Genomic DNA, 20,914 nt, shown 5'->3' with positions numbered 1-20,914 from the left:
ATTTAGCGGATTTTACTACATAAAACAAACGTTATGATTGTGCAACTAATGAAATAGTCATGCTTAGTTATTTAATTAACGCATTGCATGTATGTTTACAGTTCACTCAATAATTTTTTTTATAAAATAATCATTAATTTCATAAACTCTGTAGTAAACGTTTTAGTAGCGGTACAACTTTTCCCTACAACTATTTATTAATAATAATATTAATCTCGATGTCATATGCATTACATGTGATACATTGCACAAGTTTCTATTTTATAGAATATTTTAGAAAATTCGTGAAATTTAATAAAAATTGACCTCGGTCTATAACGACGAATATTTCATTTCCACTTATGTTCGTTAAATATTTCTTGTTTGCGATTAAAAAATTAATTGATATGACACCAACTATTACGAAACGAAAAACTAGAGAACTCAATATTACAGTCTCGCAGAAAACAGCAAAATAGGAAGAAAAAACAATGTACGCTTAGTTTTAGAAAAAATACATTCGCGCGTCAACAAGAGATACTGCAATTTCTCGCTTAATGTTAAATTATGTATTAGAGATGGAGTGTTTATATTTCTTCAGCTTGAGCGACTCATCGGCGTCGACTCGAGTGGCTGAGAATTTAAAACTCGGCTGATTACAGTTCAAAGCGGTGCCGCGCGCAGATCAGTGCCGCAGCTAATAGTGTAAATTAAATTCCTCTTTTCAAATATCACATTCTATTTTATTGATTTGAATTCATCATTTATGGATGTTATTTAGTCACTACGTAGACGTTAACGTTAAAAAGAAGACCAATGGTATTTTAATTAGAAACAGTGATATGATTCAATGATAATCTCTTTAATTAAAATTTTGATCTCCTACCGAAACCAAAACAATTGCACTCATTGCTTTATTATACAATTAATGTTTTATTATAAATTCTTTGAAAAAGATCTGGAGAAGTGTCGAAGCTGTAATCAAAAAATTACATGCAATCATTGCCCTAGTTTACACCGTAGAAGCCTTAGATACGCTCTTGTTTACATCGATTGTATTAAGTTACATAGGTTAGACTTTTTAATACGAATACAGTTTCTTTTTTTTTTTTTCAAATTTTAGAAACATAGGTATATCACCGTTTACAGCGCGTTGAGAATATTTTATACGTGTATTAGTTTGGTCTGATGAATAAATTTGATACAAATTTAGTTCTTAATACGCGTATCAACTGTTCGGTGTAAATCAGGCCATTGTTTCAAATCGAAACGCTTTAATGAACAATAAAAAACACTGTAATTTGCATTTGCACTGCATTAGTGTTAACATAACTATATGTGTTCAGCACCACTTTGAAGTTTCAGCCACTTGCGATTTTACAGCTATCGGTGCATGCCCAGGTAGAGATAGGAAGAATTTTATTTGAATAATAGACGACGAATAACTATACGGTACACTGATTTATTAGCGATGTTTATTCAAGTGCATAATTACGTAATTCAACCATTAAATTTTATTTAGCGAATAACCGATAAAAAGAAAGTATGCATGTATTTTTTATTCGTCATTCAGAATTCTCTATGTATTGCGAATTACTTAGCAACTGATCTTCGGTTAACGCTAGAACTACGAAGCCAGTAAAACTACTCAATTATTAAGTATGGTTTTGCCGCAACTTTTTATGACATTTATTGAAATACGGAACTAATTATACAATGTATTTCGTTTATATCGGAATGGTAAAGTATCTCGTAATGGGAAGAGCTATCAAAAAAATTTGTTTGTACACAAATTATTTGGTACAAAAGGGCAAATTATGTGATGTAAACAAATTTTTTGTAAGTAAAGTGATGTGGGAGATTTAAGTTACACATTAATTTTTTTTTTAATAGAACCCTTTAACTTTTAATAAAGTAGAATTTGTTTAGACAAGTTCAATGACCTATTATACGTGGTCATTTATTGTAATATAGAACCTTAGATTGGAGGTTTTATTTAGTAGATTTAAATGTAGCCCGACAATTGATCGCACAAGGACAGAGCATAATTATTCCTTTTCCTTAAATGATAAAGAAACCGCATTTTTGGATCGGAGAAAGCAATTCTCCCCTTAAATCTAACGAAAACAAACTTCAATAAGGGACTTTATATTGGGTACAATTAATGAGTATTTAATATAGATCGACGAATTTGTTTAAACAAATCCTTCCTTAATATGAACAAGGTCCTACTTAATAAAAGTTATCTGTTTATTAAATCTCCTCCACCCAGTTTACTTCTGAAAAAATTATTTACACCATAGACATAATTTGCCATTTTATAGCAAATAACTTTTGTAATAACATTTTTGTGATAGAAATTACAAGTTTATATACAAAAATAAGAATGCGTAGGTCTACCAGACTTGTAGCACCATGTACAATTACTTTATTATATTTTTTTGATAGTTTCATCCTCTAATTAAGTACTGAACCATTCCGCTTTAAGGAGCTCGGAACATCAAAAAATGAAAAAAAATCACTTTCTTTTAAAAATTTTTTTCAATTAAAATTTAAGCGATTCTGAACAATTCTACGCAATAAAAATTGAATTTGAAGCACTAGAAGTGGTACAAAAATTTTTTTGTGAGAAAAAAGACATTTTGTTTAAAAAAGCGGAATTTCTTTTTTTTTTGAAAAACTTTCTTACCACTTCTAGTGCTCTAAATTCAATTTTCTTTGCGTAGGATTGTTCAGAATCGCTTAAATTTTATTTAAAAAAAAAGAGCAAAATGATTGATGTTGATTTTTTTTTTTTTTCATTTTTTGATGTTCCAAGCCCCTTACACGAGACACTCTGTATACTCTTCATCCAATTTCTAAAATATCCTAGTATTTAAAATGCATATGCGTTGACCGTCAATAATTCTACTGTTAATGTTAACTGGTACTCTCTGTTTCTAGACAATAAACGAAAAATAACTGTATTTTCAATATCTTTCTGTTGCTGTCATATCAATTGTTAACAAACACAAAGATTACGGTGTTTACGAAATCGGTATTGTTCTTGCCGGAAGAACCGTGAAAATCGTTCTCGTGATCGATGATAATGGTTGTTTTAGAAAAAAGTAAGTCGCGTGGGCGTAGGAGGAGGGGGCCAGGTCGGGCAAGGGGTGCAACCGGTCGAGGAGTCTGGTGCAAGTGGTCAGTGGTGGAGACAACAGCATCCATCGTATCATCATCATCATCATCACCAACACCATCACCATTATCACCATCAGCCCGGTTATTACACGTCGCAATCGCACACTCACAACAATCCTGTCACTACCATGAAGCAGTCTTACATGCAGGTTGGTCACCTTGTACTCTCACGCATGCCATTTTTTTTCGTTTGGCGTTATCATTAGGCTAAAATGTCGTTGCAGCGCCCAAACTAGCCTGGGCACGAAAATTTGACCGTGTGAAAAACGATATGTGAAGATTTACAGAAAAAGACAGAGAGACTTTTAATTAGATTTTAGAAAAGAAAAGAGAAAGAGAATGAATGTATAATAAATTGTAGTTCGCACCCCTGGTAGGAGTTAGATTAAGCTAAAAATGTACGGAAAGGTTATAAGTTCATATTAATTTAGCAACACTTAGTAGTGTAATAAGGCATCTAATGTATCCTTAAGAGGTTAGGCCACTCTGAAATTTTCGAAAAATTGATTTTTTCTTTTTCTTTTAAATGATCCCTTAGGACTTGAAATATGATATCCCAAAAGATTATGGCCGGGAAAAATCTCTAAGTACTTGGTTTTCGAATTTTAGTACAACGCAGATTAGAGCAGGTTTCTACTACTTAAAACTTCAAAGGCGTTTATCTCAAAACTGCATTTTTCAAGTTGGCCCACAACATAACTCAGACAATTTTCAACCGATTCACTTGAAATTTTGAATTAATCTTTAACAATACGTTGTCTATGGAAATACGTAGGGTTTTTCTTTTATATTGCATAGTTCATTTGCAATTAACAATTTTCTGACGATTTTGTAGGCACATTTTTCACTTTTCACTTCAGAAGTGAAGTGTAATAGATTAAATTCAGAAGATAATTAAAAAATTACAAGAGCTGTATATCCGACCGTGGACCCTGGAGAAACGGAGACGTCATCGCAAAAAACGCTGCACAGCCGCCATGTTGAAATTAATCGCTTCAAAAAAATGATTGTATACAGTCACTGATATCTATGGTAAACACCCTTTTTTTGTAATCTCGATTTGTTTTGTAATCTCGATTTGTTTTGTAGTCTTTCTGAAAAAAAAATCCCCAAGAAAGCCTGTTTTTTCGCCTTCTAGAGTGGCTTAATCCTTTAACACTTTAAATAAATACGGAATTACGGAAAATTTGATCGACTGTCTCCCTCATAAAAAATACCAATAAGACAGGCTTCTAAGCTGCTTTGAGAGGGTGTTCTTTTATTTTTATCAGTTCCGAGACAATTTTCATGACTTTCTTGGAGCCGAAGTACTTGACAAACTTTTGAAACTTTTTATGTACAATATCCTACGTCACGTCAGATGAAACGGACCCCAGAATGTTAACGCGGTTGGCATCTACCGTGCAAAAGAAAAATTACTTTATTTTATTCGTTACAAACGTAGTTAACGTATGGGGAACAAATATTAAAAGAAAATTGACAAAATGGTGGGTTTATAGTTTTAGTGGTCAAAAAGAAATAGTAATCTTTAAGGTATCAATAGTATATTTTACATGTATACAAAATTTTAACTCGATTCGAATACGATTCTTGAGATATCACTGCGTCAGGTTGCTACTAATTTTACATCCAATGCGCTTTCATTCTCTTTTGGACGTAACCTATGTAGTCTAATTTGTTTACATCGTAAGAATCCAAGTCGAGGACAACTTCGAATGCTGTGTCACCGTCGCCAATATAATTGACATACATATTTGACGCACTATTCAACAAAGGCGTATATAACTCTGTAAATTTGTCAAATTATGAACATTTCTTTCGCTGGATCTTTTTAGACAATCTGAGATTCTAAATAAACAATTTTAGACTTAATAGAGTAAATAGAGTAAATATACTTTACTTATGAAAGTGTTTTATAAAATATGTCATAAAAAAAAAAACAAGAAAATTTAGATTCTATATTTTTCTACCTACATTTTATTACTTCTATAAGTTTAAATTTTTTTATAGGAACTGTATTGTTCCTTCCTGTCCAATTGCAATTAAGAGCAAAAGCGTTTGTGAAAGCTCTTTCTAATATTCGGTGAATTATTATAGCTGTTTTATTGCCACCCACGTAACTGAAGTAATTGATCTAGAAAACTCAATTTTTAAAAAATAAATTTTTTGAATCGAATCAGGACACTCTCTTAATGTTTTTGAGTCACTTTTAGAAAAACGTCTTTCAAGTTTTACATCACTTAATCTTATTTCAGAACAGCTCTTAGGTATATCGATTCTACAATCCATAATACTTAGAATTTTCAAGTAGAACTACTTACATTTTATTCTTAGAACTACATACAAACCATCATTTAAGTACAACAGCAAAAATTTGATTTTTTGACGTTTCAACACGGGCTAATTTCTCTTCCATCCAATGAACAGAATCCTTGTTTATTTGAATCTGTTTCTTTTTTTGGTTGCAGCTAACATGGGTGTTTCATGACGACGAGGCGCAGATAAATAAGAAACTGCCAAAAGAATTGCTGCTTAGGTACAGTAAGCAACAAACATCTTGTTTTTTCCCTTCTTTTCATTAACATTTCAGTCTTTTTTACGCGACATTAACGAGAGAACCACGTGAAGTGTACCAAACATATTTTAATCCATAGACTGCCACGATAGTCACTGGTGACCGTTAGTTTAAACTATTAGCGTACTTTAAAATCGTTGGCGATGAATGCGTTTCAATAAAAAGTTTACTAAAAGTGGCTTTAAGATTTTGTTTTTTAGTAAGAATACTATCAGCGTAATCGTGGTGATTATCTAAAACATCATTGTTTATTCTTAATTGTAATTAGATACTTATATTCAAAATAAAATAATCGAATATATTCCATACCATTTGGGTTTTATCAAAAATCAAATCTTAAAGCCTCTTTGGAAAACTTTTTACTTCTAATTCGTACAAAGTAATATGTTCAAAATAACTTGAACATATCCAGAAACTCTTTACATAAGAGAAGAAGTGTGGAAGTCCGGGTGTTAACGAAACTTCGTAGTTCAATAGAAAATTCAAAAATACTTAACTTGTGTTTGGTTGCAAGCGTAAATTGGCCATCATTTACAGAATAATTATTTCATTCATTTAACATCTGTATTTCGCAGCAGGAAAGCAGGATACGAAGAGGAAACATTTTTAGTACACTGACTATGCCATATCAAATGAGCTGAGCAACAGCTGTCTTATATTCCAATTCGAATTTGACAATGAAGCATATAATTGTCTACCAGGGTTAATAATACTGTATAGCTGTATTATTTCTTCAAATGGGACGGTAATTGGTGGTTATAGAGTGTCTCACTGCAAGTTTTTGCCACTGCAGGCGCCATAAGCGTATAACGTAAATAAAACTCGTTGAATGTTTTGTTATTTATTAATATTTATCATCTAATGATTTAAAAACATTTTATATGCGCCGATATTTTTTGTTAGGTTGCATAAATGAAACTTCAAAGTCGATTTTCTCGGAAACAAAGCCTCACATGAAAAATTGTTATTCTATATTTTTGACTTATTTTTTTATATCGAATCACATCCTTTTCGATTGTACCACCAGTTACCGAATACCCGGTATATCTTGACAATTTTAGTTGATTTAGTGCAATTGTTTATCTTATATGTACCAGTCTCCACAAATGTTTTTAAATAGAAAAACACTTACTTTAAATGATGATGTCAAAAATCAGTTGGTTCAGTTGTTGTTGGATAAAAATCAGAACTTTTATAAACGTGGAATTATGCTATCACCAGAGAGATGGCCAATGGTATTGGACAAAAATGGTCAATATATAATTCATTAAAATATTTATATATTAAAAAAAAAATGTTTCTTTTTGCGCGCGAACAAAGAAACAAAATTATTTCACGAACAACCTGATACTTGATAATCATTGCTTTGGAAACATCGTAATACTATTTCTTATGTTTAAAGTTCTTGTGATTATTTGATGGACATCTGACATAAAGGGTGTTTCTTAATTTGCAGCCGTTGTTTGGAGGGTGATGTCCTGACACCAGTACGATTCGAAAAGTCCTTTATCAATTTGAAAACTGTAGCTTCGTTATCGAGATATGGGCAATTAAAATTTGCAGGTGTGATCGTCGATCAGCTGTCGATCAGCTGTTCGGGCGGCTGTATATGGACCCACTCACACAGGAAAAATACACACCGATGCACACTCACTGTTTGAAAATGACCTGAGAAACTTTAGGGCAGGTAGTACGAGGTCATTGGCCCAGTCTGCAAATTCTTTTGCAGACTCCTAGGTCATTTTTAAGCAGTGGGTGTGGATCGGTGAGTATTTCTCCTGTGTAGGTGTGTACATGAGTGGTCGCGCAAACAGCTAACAAGGACTCAAACTGCCCGTGCGGGAAGTTACTCTTTGTAAATTTCAACTGCTTAGAGTGGGTGTAGAATGTATTCGTACACCGATCAATTTACAAAAAAACTTTTCTGTGAAATTGTAGTTTCTTAACTTCTTTTTTTATAATCAATGATATTTTACATATGCTCGGAAATCTCTAAGATAGATATAGTCCAAACAACATTTACTAGTTAATATAATTTGTGAAATTAACAAAAAAAAATGCGAAAAGTGGGTAAAAGTATAGAAGCAATAAGTATTTGTACGATTCTTAAGACTCATTCTTAAGTTGTGCACTTATTGCTTCAATATTTCTATCGATTAATTGTTTTTTTCTTGTTAATTTCGCAATTTACATAAATAGCTATTTTTTTTACTCTATCTATTCTAGAGATTTCCGAGAAGTATGTAGAATGTCGTTGTTTATAAAAAAATAAGTTAATAAATTACAATTTTACATAGTTTTTTTGGAAATTGATCGGTGTACGAATACTTTCTACACCCACTGTATATTATATCTCTATAACGAAGCCGCAGTTCGCAAATTGGTAAAGGACCTTTCGATTCGTACTGTTTTCAGGACCACAGCCTCCAAAAAGCGCCTAAATATTAAGAAACAGCCTGTATAATACAGTACAGTTCCGTACTGTGGCCGTACCCCATTATCCGAATACACTAATATCCAAATATTTTATTATCCAAATGTTCTGTTATTCGAACTGCGTATAAAAGTTTTTGTTCGATTAATAAATGAATGAAAAAAAAATTGAAACGTAATTTTTTACACAAAGAGAATGTAACTGTACACAGTTACTTGTATTGAAACAATTTTGCGACTTAGCAGCGAAAAAGTATAGGTTTCTTAAATATTAAAAAGAAATTGTCAATTTTGTTAGTTTCTCTATGAATAAATTGAAATTTAATATAAAAAAGAAGTGATCGTTCAATTATCCGAAAATTCTCTTATTCGGCCACTTTTGTCTCCCAATTAGTACGGATACAGGAGGCTCTACTGTACTTTGAACCTCCGTAAAGCTATTGTTAATCGAATGAGTAACAGACAGTTGTTTATCTTTCATTTGCTGTACTGAACTCGTATGTAGACAAGAGTTTAGCCAATCTCTGATTTCTATCCACCCACTTACGAAGTTTTCGTTAAAATTCGTACATTACGCTTCATGTGATTCTCCGACTTGTTCTTGCGCGCAATATTTACTATTTTTCTTTTTCTTTCGTGTGTCGTAATCCGAGTAGATTTTTAAACGGGTCGTTCGACGATAGCGAGTAACACGATTGCCGTACAATTGATAGAATTCTCTCGTATCTGGATGTGGTGTCGCTATGCCGGTGCGCGCAAGTAAGCAAAGCCTGGAATGTATTGGCGCTAGACGGATCCAATTGGCAGAGAATCGATCTCTTCGATTTCCAACGAGATGTGGAGGTAAATCTAATCGTTAACGCATTGCTTGCTACACTCCGCGATGTCGCGAGCTCCTCGCGCTGATTGCAAGACGATGCATTGATAGACGACCACGTCGAGTTTCATAGGAATTGTTTAATCCTCTGTTGCATAATGTGTCCAATCTGCAACTCGGTGAAGACAATCACAGCACGGTTCCTTATATTGAGTTGTACCATAAATCGTGGCGGTATTTATTCAAATTGAAATGTTTCAGACAAAGTAAAACATTTTGGCAAAATGTTATTTATCATTTAACTGAACACTTTGATCAAAACTGTGAAAAAAGGGTGATATCGATGAAGTAGAAAACAGCGTTTTACATTTATTCACAAAGTATTTGGAAGTTCAACAAATTTTGTTTATTAACACTTTGCACTCGGAGCCATTTCTTTACAGAATCTCCAAACAGAAGTCATGTCGTATTACATAACGTAACTTATAAAGCATGTAATTTACTATAATGATACTTGAGCTTATATGTATCTTTAGACACTGAGGAACATATTAATGTGAAAAATCAAAATTTTATACTATTCTAATGTGTGATAACATGTGAAACAGTCATAGATATGCATTGATAGTTTCTATATTTTAAGTTGCAATCTTAGGCTGTCTTATTTACCTTCACAAATTGCACCATGTCATACAAAATATGTTCCCAAATCTTACTTTCGTATACAAATGCTCTTTTAAGGTGTAGATTATTTACACATTTTTTTCCATGTAACACAAGCTCATATTTGTTGTATACATATAAAACAAATGTAAATTTCTGTAAAACCAAAAACTCTACTTTGAAAAGAAACATCTACGACCATTTCTAACTCAATGTATTATTATTTTAATTAATAATTAGCTGTATTCTGATGTAAGTAAAATTGAAATTGTACGTTCAAAAAACACTTTGAAATTACACATGTCGCCTTAGAGGCGTAATTTGAGCGCAAAGGGTTAATATTGCCTAAATAGTGCATTTTATAGATGGCACTCAGTCAACAGCTGTAATTGAAAAAAAACCTAAGCGGTAGACTTAAGTCAATGGTTAAAATGACAATTTTTGGTATATGTTTAAATCAAAAGATGCTAAAGAAACGCTAAATATTACGCACAAAAATGTGAGTGAAACAGAACTACTTTTGATGATGAACACTGAACATTTTGGTAAAATGTTTTATTTTATCTGAAAAAATTGGATTTGAATAAAAACTGCCACTTACGGTAATACCGAATATAAATTTTGGTGAGGTTTATATATTACATTTTCTGGTGTAGAAATGTATAGTTATACATTTTCTTTAGGCAGTGTTGTATAATTTATAGAAATAATTTTATTTCAAAAGAGAAAATAAAACTCATGCAATAGAGGACTGAGGGGTCTGCGTGATTTTTTGAATTCTTAAGAATTAAGTTTCATATTACTTTTTTTTTTTTTTAAGTAAGAAATTCAATGACATTATTTTTAAACTTCTACGTATATTTATTTATGTTTCTCTAACCCGTACGAATTTGTTTAGGTATCAATAATTGATGTTGTACAAGTAATACGCTATTACGCACGGTGTAACCAATAACAAAAATTTGTATATACTGGAAGTAACCTTATTGTGTCCAACAATAGGTATAGCTATCGTTTGGACCGAACTGAGTATAAAAATTCAAGAATTGAAAAAATTACGGTATCTCCAAAGAAAAAAACGAATGGTTTCAATTGGGGGTTGGTGCAAGTTACAAACGAAAAACTTGGAAATAAATTTGGAGAATTAAAAAAGCCGTTTGTGTTTTACTTGAAGAGTCTTACTAATTTTTTTTATCACAGTAGTATTCATGATAGTGACATATTTACTGCAATACGAAAAAGTCGTTTTGAAATGGACTTTTATATTTAAACAATGTAAACCTTATAGAGAATACGTATATTCTCTTATCTGGGGAAGTATAGTGTATAAATGTAACCTCATCTAAATGTGTCGTATTGAAAACAAGATTGGGAACCACTGTGCTGAGCTAGAAATTCCTTAAAATTGTCAATTTTTCGAATTTCGCAACAACCTCTCTAGGATAATGCTTATGAGACTCGAATCTCTCTGAAAATGTAAATAAAAGAAACGATTTCTTTTCGCCTCTAAACTTGGCAGACCTCTTAGATAATCGCGTAGTAAGTGATGTGTTAATCGTAGAACCGTCCTCGACGATAGTTCGAAATAGAGCTGTTTGGGATCCCGGAAATAGCGAGGCGGGAATATCCCCTACGTAAGCCAGGGTGCCGGTGTCTTCCAAGATTCTTACAGGGTTCAAATGACACGATATAATTTGATCGTTCCTTTCAATTTTTGTTAAGGTTCCATCACACAATAATTCTTTTGGTGACCACGAGCCAATCGTGAACTGTGCCTCGAGCTTGATTTTACTTAAATGAAGCCTAATTGCAATAGCATGAACAACTTTCTGGTTCGTCATCTCTTCTTTTAAATGTTTTTGAGGAACATTAAGAACATTAAAATTTAAGAAAAATTTTTTAAGAAATTTCTGTAGATATTCACACAACGATATTGTGTCATTTGTTCCCTAAAGAAGCTACTTGCAATAAGAGTTTGATAACATAAATTCAGTTATGATATTCAATTTTCAAAACAGTTATAAGAACCGAATATTGTAACAATTATACGTACAGAGTGTTTCGTTTAAATCGGAATGGTTAAATATAAAGCTATCAAAAATATGATTTTATAAAAATTATTTGATTCAAAGGGACAAGTTATATGGAGTTAATAATTTTATTCTAAGTGAAGTGGTAGATTTCACAAACAAATTAATTTTTTTAAACGAAACCTTATATATTTTTATCAATAATGTGATATCAATTGTTTAGACAAATTCATCGGTCATACATGGTCAATTATTGTAATATAAAACATTAAATTGGAGTTTCAAGTTACAGTAAGACCCTGCTTAATGCGGAGGATACGTTCCAGCGTTAAAATAGATCATCTTAAAACGTAAATAATGGAGATAAGTGAAATAGAACAAAGAATAAGAAAGTTGATCAGTTCTTTTTTTCTTTTATTTTGTAACATTAATATTAAATAGTTTTTTATTGCATCAATTATAGACTTATTTATTGCTAATATCCACTTTTATTCATAAAACATTCATGAAAATCAAAAAGTGTTCGAGTAAAGATGTCATGTTTGTGACGCGGAAGGTTCATCCTCATTTGATATTTTTTGAAATAACGAAGTTAACAAAAATTCCTTCTCGCTGAAACACGAGCCCCATTTTACCATGCGATTTCTATATTTGAAATTTTGCATTCGGCCGATAGTTTTGTAGTTAGAGCTCCGTATCACTTAGGCTGGAACACCCTGTATAAATGTCTTCCAGCTAAGGTCTTTCATCCTTCGTATATTACCGGGATCTCGAACAGCTTCGCGTCTGAAGCCTACGTCTAACCAAACCGTTCGAAACGCAGGGATCAGTTATAGAGAATATATCAAGACGATGCGGCGGTTTCCTGAGGCAGCTGTCCCTCAGGGGATGCCAGAGCATCGGGAATAATTCCATGCGCACGTTGGCTCAGTCATGTCCCAATATCGAGGAGCTGAACCTGAGCCAGTGCAAAAAGATCTCAGACGCCACCTGCGCGGCTCTCAGCAGCCACTGTCCGAAACTCCAACGATTGAACTTGGACTCGTGCCCCGAGATAACGGACAACTCCCTGAAGGATCTCTCGGATGGTTGTCCGCTTCTCACTCACATCAACCTGTCCTGGTGCGAATTGCTTACCGACAAGGGAGTCGAGGCGTTGGCGAGGGGCTGCCCAGAACTCCGCAGCTTTCTGTGCAGAGGCTGCCGCCAGTTGACGGACAGGGCTGTCAAATGTCTGGCACGTCGCTGCCCCAATTTGGAGGCGATCAATCTACACGAATGCAGGGTACTTACCGAACAAATTGCCGCGACTTAAATCTTTGCGTTCATACGACTTTCAGCCCCGACATCTCCGCTCCGCGCGATTCTAACGCGAGCAAGAACGTTTATTTTCACTTCGTGCCCGTATACGCAAATTGCTACAATACGCATTTAGTTCTGACGACTGTGCCACGTACAGGGTGAACCCGCAAGAAGACGCCCTGTCGCCTTTATTTTTTCAAAATACGGAACAATATTTTCGACATTTCGTTGGTTCGAAAACGTAAATACTAGAGATTCCTACTTCACGTGTATCGAAATACCCGGTTACACGGGTAATTAATGGATCCGTGTTTTAATCCGTGTATTTTTAATACACGGGTACGCATATTGATTTGAACAATTATTTTAACTAATAAATAAAGTTTTACAAATTACACTCACACATTTATTCTGTTATATTTATTCTTCTTATGTTAATATTTTTGTGTTTATTTGTTTTATTGCTTATCAATTTTTTCAAAATTAATAAGGATCATTATTTTAGAATGAAAGCGTTTTTTGCATGAAAGTTTATATATAAAACTAATTGGATACTGCACCCGTATAATTCGATGTATGCGTACCCATGTATTTCGATCCACGTGTACGTACCTGGATATCCGTGTATTTCAATACCTGGGTACCCGTGTATTTTAATACCCGTTCAAAACCGTGATCTCTAGTAAATACAGTCAGTTGTGAATAACTGTTCTGAATAAATATTCGTAATAAAATTTCCCCAAACGCGCCATTTGCTTGTTTCTCGATTCTTCGTCGACGAAAAAGACTAAAGTACACGACGGTTATCATACAGTGACGAACAAAAGTACTTACACAGATATGAATTTGTTAGGAAATTACCTTTTAAGGCCTTGTATTCTGTAGTCCACAAAAAGACGCCTTGTTTCGTTTGTTTTTTGGGAATACGAGAAAGTGTTTTGGACATTTCATTGATTTGAAAAGGTAAATACAGCCAGTAGCAGTGCGTAATGCAAACGTTCCGAATAAATATTCATAAACAAATTTTCCATTCGTGAAATGTAGTAATATCGTCATAAGATAAATGTGTGTCATCTATTCTCAAGAATAGTTTCACCTAATCATTCCAATACTTTGCGTAATAGACACCCATGACTAGGCTTATGCGACAAGTTGTGGATTAAATTCCAAAAGCAGCTACTATCTCTCATAAGACTTTAATCGCTTCATCACAGTAAACATCGCTTAAGGTACACGTGGTATAATGTGTCAATGTCGACAAATCACAAAATAACAATAGATCTAGGTAATCGTTCTTTTTAAAACACTTATAAAGGCTCGTTAACTTTTACGTGCCATAACTCCAGATGCTTCAGATACCTAAGTTAATATTACGTCGTCTAATTTGTTAGAGTGTGGCTTTTGTGTTCTGGTTAATCATAAAGTTCATTCTGCCAATAATAATGCGAATAATTTGGATATATTTTCTATTCTGTCTAATTTTTCAATAGATAATATTATTTATGTCTCTGAATTGTAACAAAAGAATTACTTAACTTCTTCGGGAACGATTTTTTTTTTTTTTTTAACGAAAAGAAATTATTTATATTTCTGATTTGATACATTTTATTCGTGCTGTATTGATTGCAATTTAATGAGAAACAAAACTAGAAAACAATAGATGTACAAAAAAGAACAAATAATGTTTACATACGTCCTTTCTAGTGTTATATTGGCAAATTATAAATGAACAAATTTCGTACGTATAGGGTATACAATTTATGTTTCACACAAATATAACATGTTTATAATCTGAGTACTAATATAACAGAAAAATTATTTATTGTTTACAATAGTTTTTTGCAAAGTCTTCAATCAAACACGATTTTGAGAAAACTATTCCTCGAAACAATAACTGTGCACACATGTGTACATTTATAATTTCTTATAAAATATAATTAGCAATACAAATTACGTTTCTGAAATTTCACCATCACTGAAACAAACAATATTTTACATAGCTTGTATTTTATTCACGATATTCTTTAAATAATCACAAAATCTTTACACATGAGAGGTAACATTACAATATTTTCAAAACAGTGAATTGTAGAATACTCTATTAGCGCTCTATTACGCTATTAGCGCTGCCGTACAGCGATTTTTGTTGTATTGATGTGTGATTCTGTAATAAATAATTCTGCATCAGATTTAAACATTTGCTCACTCGACATATTAGTAAGTTAAAAATGAACTAAACCGGCACATGTGTGCCAGTCTTTTTAAAGACGTTAAAAGCGCGTCCTATTCTTCGTATCGAATAGTGACCATAGATATATTTATGTCGTTAAAGGAACTTTTTGACCTCTCTCTGGCTACTGTTTGCTGAGAAATATAGTTGGATACATTCACAAATCATTTTCTAGGTAGACCAAAGTGTGTTTATTGGGCATTAAAGCAAGAGCGGTGGAACGTGCTTTATTGCGACGTTAACGGTTCGACCACGTGGCGTGTGGTCCACTTCGGAACGATAAATAATACAATGCTTACAGTAGTGTAGACGTGGACATGACTGATCATACGTGACGTTAGATGAAACGCGAGTTGTATTTGATGAGGATTTGCATGTTATGAAGAGGTTGAAATAAACAGGTATCAAAAATATTGACCATTTTGTGTTTGCTTCGTTCATAGATTTGCATCTCATGAATTGCAGTTCAGATTCATCTTTTGACTGAAAGTTATAATCATAAATGTTCCCAGAAGTGATGACTACATTATTTTATCTTCCCAACAATCTTTTTTATTTTAAATTATTTTTAATTTCGATTTTAACCAAACAACTGATGAAAAAGCAGACGATGCCAGCAATTTTTATTTTTGTAAAAAAAATTAACACTGATGCGATCTGAATTGCTTTTGTTGTTTAACCCTACATCGGTAAAAATGTCGATGTAATTAACATATCAACAAACATTTTCGACCAGGCACGATGTTGGTCATTTCTTCATTTTTTTATATGAGTAATTATAGATTTTTTAGTCCTAATTAAATATATTTTTGTATTACCTTTTAATCTATAAAATTTGTTCTAAGCACAACCATTTTTTTCGAATATAGTCAAGTAGATTAGCTTATCTTTCGACTCATTTTAAGCCGAATAATAATAAATTGTTTGAACCGGTAAATCTTCTTTATTAAATCATCTCTCAACCATTCTTACACATTGACCTTTTCGTTTGTTTCTTCCTCCACATAAAATACAAAACCTCATGAAATCTAATTAGTGTTTTATCCAGCGTTGGGTATAACGAGTCGCGACTACCTTTACACGATTACGCGTATTATATTTTACTTTCTTGAAGAGGACCACGCTTCACATAGGGTTAAATCGTTAACGATAATAGAGCACGTATCTTCATTTTGCTCCAATGTCCAACAAATACAATTGATTCTGAAATTTACTTAATGATAATAATTGCAACGATAAATTGGGTGATTTAAAGTGATATCAGGCATTTGTTTTAAGTCGTAATGTATAATGTTTTCAAATCGAGTGATCCTATTTTCCTTTTTCGAAAAGTGTTATAAGTGCATAATGCGAAACAATTTCTACAATGTACAATGAAAAAAAAGGTGACGAGAGACTATATAAGGGATCATTTTTATACTTTCTTTATTACCTTGAGATTAGTATTTAAAGACTGGCAGAACAAAAGATAACGGAAGGTGAATATTCTACAAAGTAGTAAGGTTCTTAAATAATGTTCATAAAACTTCTTTCAACTTTTCGTTACGAAAAAAATGATATCGAATATTACTTAAGTTTATATATCAATTTTCCTCGATACACAATTATTTTTAACCGACTTCGAAAAGGAAGAAGTTACTCAATTCGACATGTATATATTTTTTTTTATTTTTTTGACCAATCGGAATGAAACCTGTTGCATCTTGTAGAGCATGTCTCCTGGGTGGTCCCGATATCAACAAATTTTGGGATTTCTCATTTTTTACCCGTTCTTTTTTTTCGCAAAAAAACCGAAAAATTTTGTATTGCTTCTTATTCCGACACGAATTGACCAATCGGATTGAATCTTCTTGCATCTGGTAGGGCTACGTAGCATCTTAAAAGCTTAAAATGACATTTGACCTACTTCCGTTTTTTACCACTTTATCCGAATAACTAGAGTACTTTTCTCAAAGAATTGTAATTTACTTGTATTACCTAAAAGTGCTTAGAGTTGATTATCTATAGCCACAAAAAATATAAGGAGAGTAAAGATTTAATAGGTTTCAGTAGGATTAAATTAAAATACCTATCAATAGGCTTCTAATAGATAAAATGTTGACATTGTTATACTTTGGTCTAGGTGTATTGCTATCTAATAGTATAATCTAATAGTATGTACTACTAATACAGCTTATTCAGTCTGTGATGATGTCAAATATATGATACGACAGAAAAGGAATGGTTCACGTCACCTCTTCCTTGGTGTTTGATTAAAATGTTGAAGTTCAAGGTCGGATGTTCAATTGACGATTACGTCATAGTTCGGACGGTTCAGCGAGATAGTAATCCAACTCGGTGATAGAGGGTAAACACACCAGTGCAAAGAGTTAACAGGTTAAGCGCCGCGATGAACGCCAGAGTCTGTCACAATATTTGTCTTCAGCATCGCGGACACTGCTACGACGTTTGCCTTTCGATATCCCGTCACTAGCTCGGCTAACATCAATGCTAACTCAACCCCTTACAACTCTCCAACTTTCAATATCGCGAGCACGTGTGTCGGTTCAATGAATCGATCCATACGGTAGTTCTAATTGGAAGGTGCAATGGATATTTGGTGACCGAAAGACGCGTTATTAGCCTCTTTATCGATTCTTCCTCGATGAAAAAGTCTAGAGTATACGTCGGTAAAAATATAGTAATGAATAGACTACGGGTTTTTATGGAAAATAATATCTTTGCGAACCTAGAAAAATAAATCTAGATGCGTTCCTTGTACGTTTTTATATTTTTTCCCATGCATTTCATTTTATTATAATTTTACCTATATGTATTGTTTTCGACTGCATATCTCTATTCTTGCATTCTGGTATATTTAATTTAAGGGAGTTCAAAGTAAATGAGCCTTTACATTATGCAAACGTAAGCCTTCAAGTATACGTTTTGCCTGTGATTACTAAACTGTGTGGATTTTACGCATTTATGGTATGTAGTAGTATCAAAACTACGTATAGAACACGGAATCTATTGCATAATATCGTAATATTAATATTCCATTTTGTGTAAGTGCATACATTCAGTATACATTTATTTCCATTCAACTTTAATACATTAACACCGTAATATAACGATTACTTTAGCACAAAGATCTCGGTCAGAAAAAAAAACATACATTTTCCAATTTTATGCATAGGTACGTTTAGTGTATGAAAAAGGAATGAACGTGTCAATGCTTCTATTCATCACTGTATCTAAAAGAAAACATACCTTTCCATATCTTACAGATACGTTTAATTTATGTAAAATTATTGGATATATCGGTGCTTTTGTTCGTCGCTGTATTTGCTTAAGATTCGTCAGAAGTGATGTAGAATATACCTAGTAAGGAGGTAATCGTTAGTCGTCATTAGGTTTTATGCTACAATTCGAGTAGCGACAGTTTTTGTTTACGTTAGAATTTGTCGAAGTTGGAACTATCGATGTTAATATTAGTTTGTGGCTCCTACGTATTCAGAGTACGATATCCTACCGAAAACGATTATGAAAAATTGCTCCTACCATTTAAAAAAAACCAAATTATTTTCTAGATCTCTACGCCACCACATATAGAAAAACATTTCATACCAAACTACATGTTACCGAGAAATGCTTCATAATTAGCGTTGATATTATCAAAGGCACTTGAAATTTGATATATGCAAATATGATTCTCATACGTTAAATTAGAGTCCGGCCTGGTCTGACCACGTACGGGTGCAGGCCCTCGCTCCGCTTCTGAATGCCGGCCCACTTACTACTCTTTCAAATCTGCTCCGATTTGACAACGAAAGCGTGACTAAAAATATCTGATTTTTTGGGGATCTGTTAATAAAGTATTCGCGCGTCCGAATCCACGAACAGTGTTGACGTGGGGTTACTCGTTCATACCACAGATGGCCCGATGTTGGAAGCGAGTTTTTAAAAAAATCGACATTTTTGTATTTTATTGCCATTCACGCGGAAAAAAGACATCAAAACTGTGTCGCATCGATGCACTGGACTGTTGAACATGTAATTCACGCAACAAAACAACGTTCCAACCCTTACACTTAGGGGTGGACCACCCCTACCTCTGCCCCCCACCCTTCAGCTCGGGGGGCAGTTTTCGAAACGGGACCTTTTCGGCATTCATCCTTAATGTATCGAGAACAAACATGGTGAATTTCGTCGCCCTCCGATGTGTGGAAGTGCTCCGTTACGAAGGGGGTTGAAAATTTGCGAGTTGTTCCACCCACCCAAAGGGTGCCTATGGGGTGCACGGTATGGGTGATAGCATTTTCTGGATCAGGAGAGTCCAGAGAATGCATTGAGCCCAAAATTGAGACCGTCGTCAAAAAATTGTGGATTTTAGAGGGGGTAGGAGGTGGGTTTGTCAGAGAGGGAATTCAAGGAGTGCATTTTGTAGAGGGCATCAAGGAGAGTCGCCCCAAAAGTTTTTTTGAATTTTTCAACCCCTTCCGTCATCCCTGGCCTGTTTTAAAGAGGCGTTTTTCTACACACTCCCCTTTAGGGGCGTGAATTAACCCCTTCACATCAACGCTCGCCAATGCAACTTTGCACACACCCAGAAGACACTCGAAGACTATTCGTCACAAAGTTTCACCGAAATCGGTTGAAAACTCTCATAGTTATGAGCATTTGAAAAATCGTTCCGGTTTGTTTGTCCGCTAGTGTAGTTTAAATTTGTAACAGAATATACACGAAACGTTATAAACAAGAAGTTAAGCACTAGTCCCTACGTGGCACTTGACGTGGTAATTAATGTATTGAATTATTTTACGTGAACTGTAAGAAGTTCGTTAAATATTCGGAAAATTTCGTCGAGCGCAAAGGGTTAATCGCAACGTTGAATCTGTACGAACCATCTGCGTATAGGAAAGGTTAAAAAAAAAAACGAGATTGATTGTAGAATATAACGGACGACGCAGTCAGAGAACTGAGCGAACAGTGTCCGCGACTGCATTACGTCTGCCTGTCGAATTGTCCTAATCTGACGGACGCATCCCTGGTCACGCTGGCGCAACATTGTCCACTCCTCAGTGTCCTCGAGTGCGTCGCCTGCACACACTTCACCGACGCAGGTTTTCAGGCTCTCGCGAAAGTAAGTTCTCTGTTCAGAGTCCTTGACAAACGCCACGATTTAAACAGCATCGTTTGTTCAACATCTCGCCTTCGATTTTCAGAATTGCAGACTACTCGAGAAGATGGACTTGGAAGAGTGCCTTTTAATAACAGACGCCACCCTCATTCACCTGGCCATGGGCTGTCCGAGATTGGAGAAACTGGTAAGCTGATTCGTCAATGTTTTTACGTTCAAAGCGATTTGTATTTCTTATAATAACAGTAAATGTGTAGTTGCTATTTGTGGTCACAACTTACGAGGGTCGATCAAATATAAACGAGACTCTTTGTTTCTGATCGCGTAAACTTAAAGGGAGCGTGTGACCGCTTCTACAGTGTATTGTTTAGGATGTCAGGAGTGGGGAGAGCATGGCATTGTTGAGTTCGGACAAGTTACATTTACGATGTCGGAGCAACAAGTGCACGTCTCAGTTGCGCAACGCATAATTATTAAATTTCTTACCCATGAAGGCGTCAAACCAGCTGAAATTTTGCAAAGATTGATGGTACAGTTTGGGGACCAAACACTATCAAGGGCTCGCGTGTTTGCCTGGCATAAG

General features: G+C 34.1%; 1 protein-coding gene across 2 annotated transcripts in view; it reads left to right on the top strand.

Annotated features, from left to right (window-relative positions):
• The window catches only part of LOC128889473 (F-box/LRR-repeat protein 20), a 42,959-nt gene that overhangs the window by 13,680 nt on the left and 8,365 nt on the right, over nucleotides 1-20,914 (top strand). The window contains exons 2-7 of one of the 2 annotated variants that reach the window (XM_054147138.1): nucleotides 3,081-3,311; nucleotides 5,631-5,698; nucleotides 8,884-9,013; nucleotides 12,504-12,965; nucleotides 20,143-20,334; nucleotides 20,417-20,518. In XM_054147138.1, the coding sequence (XP_054003113.1) occupies nucleotides 3,081-3,311; nucleotides 5,631-5,698; nucleotides 8,884-9,013; nucleotides 12,504-12,965; nucleotides 20,143-20,334; nucleotides 20,417-20,518 (1,185 nt within the window). The remainder of the gene's footprint in view (nucleotides 1-3,080; nucleotides 3,312-5,630; nucleotides 5,699-8,883; nucleotides 9,014-12,503; nucleotides 12,966-20,142; nucleotides 20,335-20,416; nucleotides 20,519-20,914) is intronic. The other variant, XM_054147139.1, reaches the window with a different exon arrangement.

This window comes from Hylaeus anthracinus, unplaced genomic scaffold (genome assembly GCF_026225885.1).
Source record: "Hylaeus anthracinus isolate JK02 unplaced genomic scaffold, UHH_iyHylAnth1.0_haploid 11997, whole genome shotgun sequence".
Taxonomy (NCBI): Eukaryota; Metazoa; Arthropoda; class Insecta; order Hymenoptera; family Colletidae; genus Hylaeus; species Hylaeus anthracinus.
Note: the sequence above shows the minus strand (reverse complement) of the source record. Positions and strands in the feature narration are given on the sequence as shown.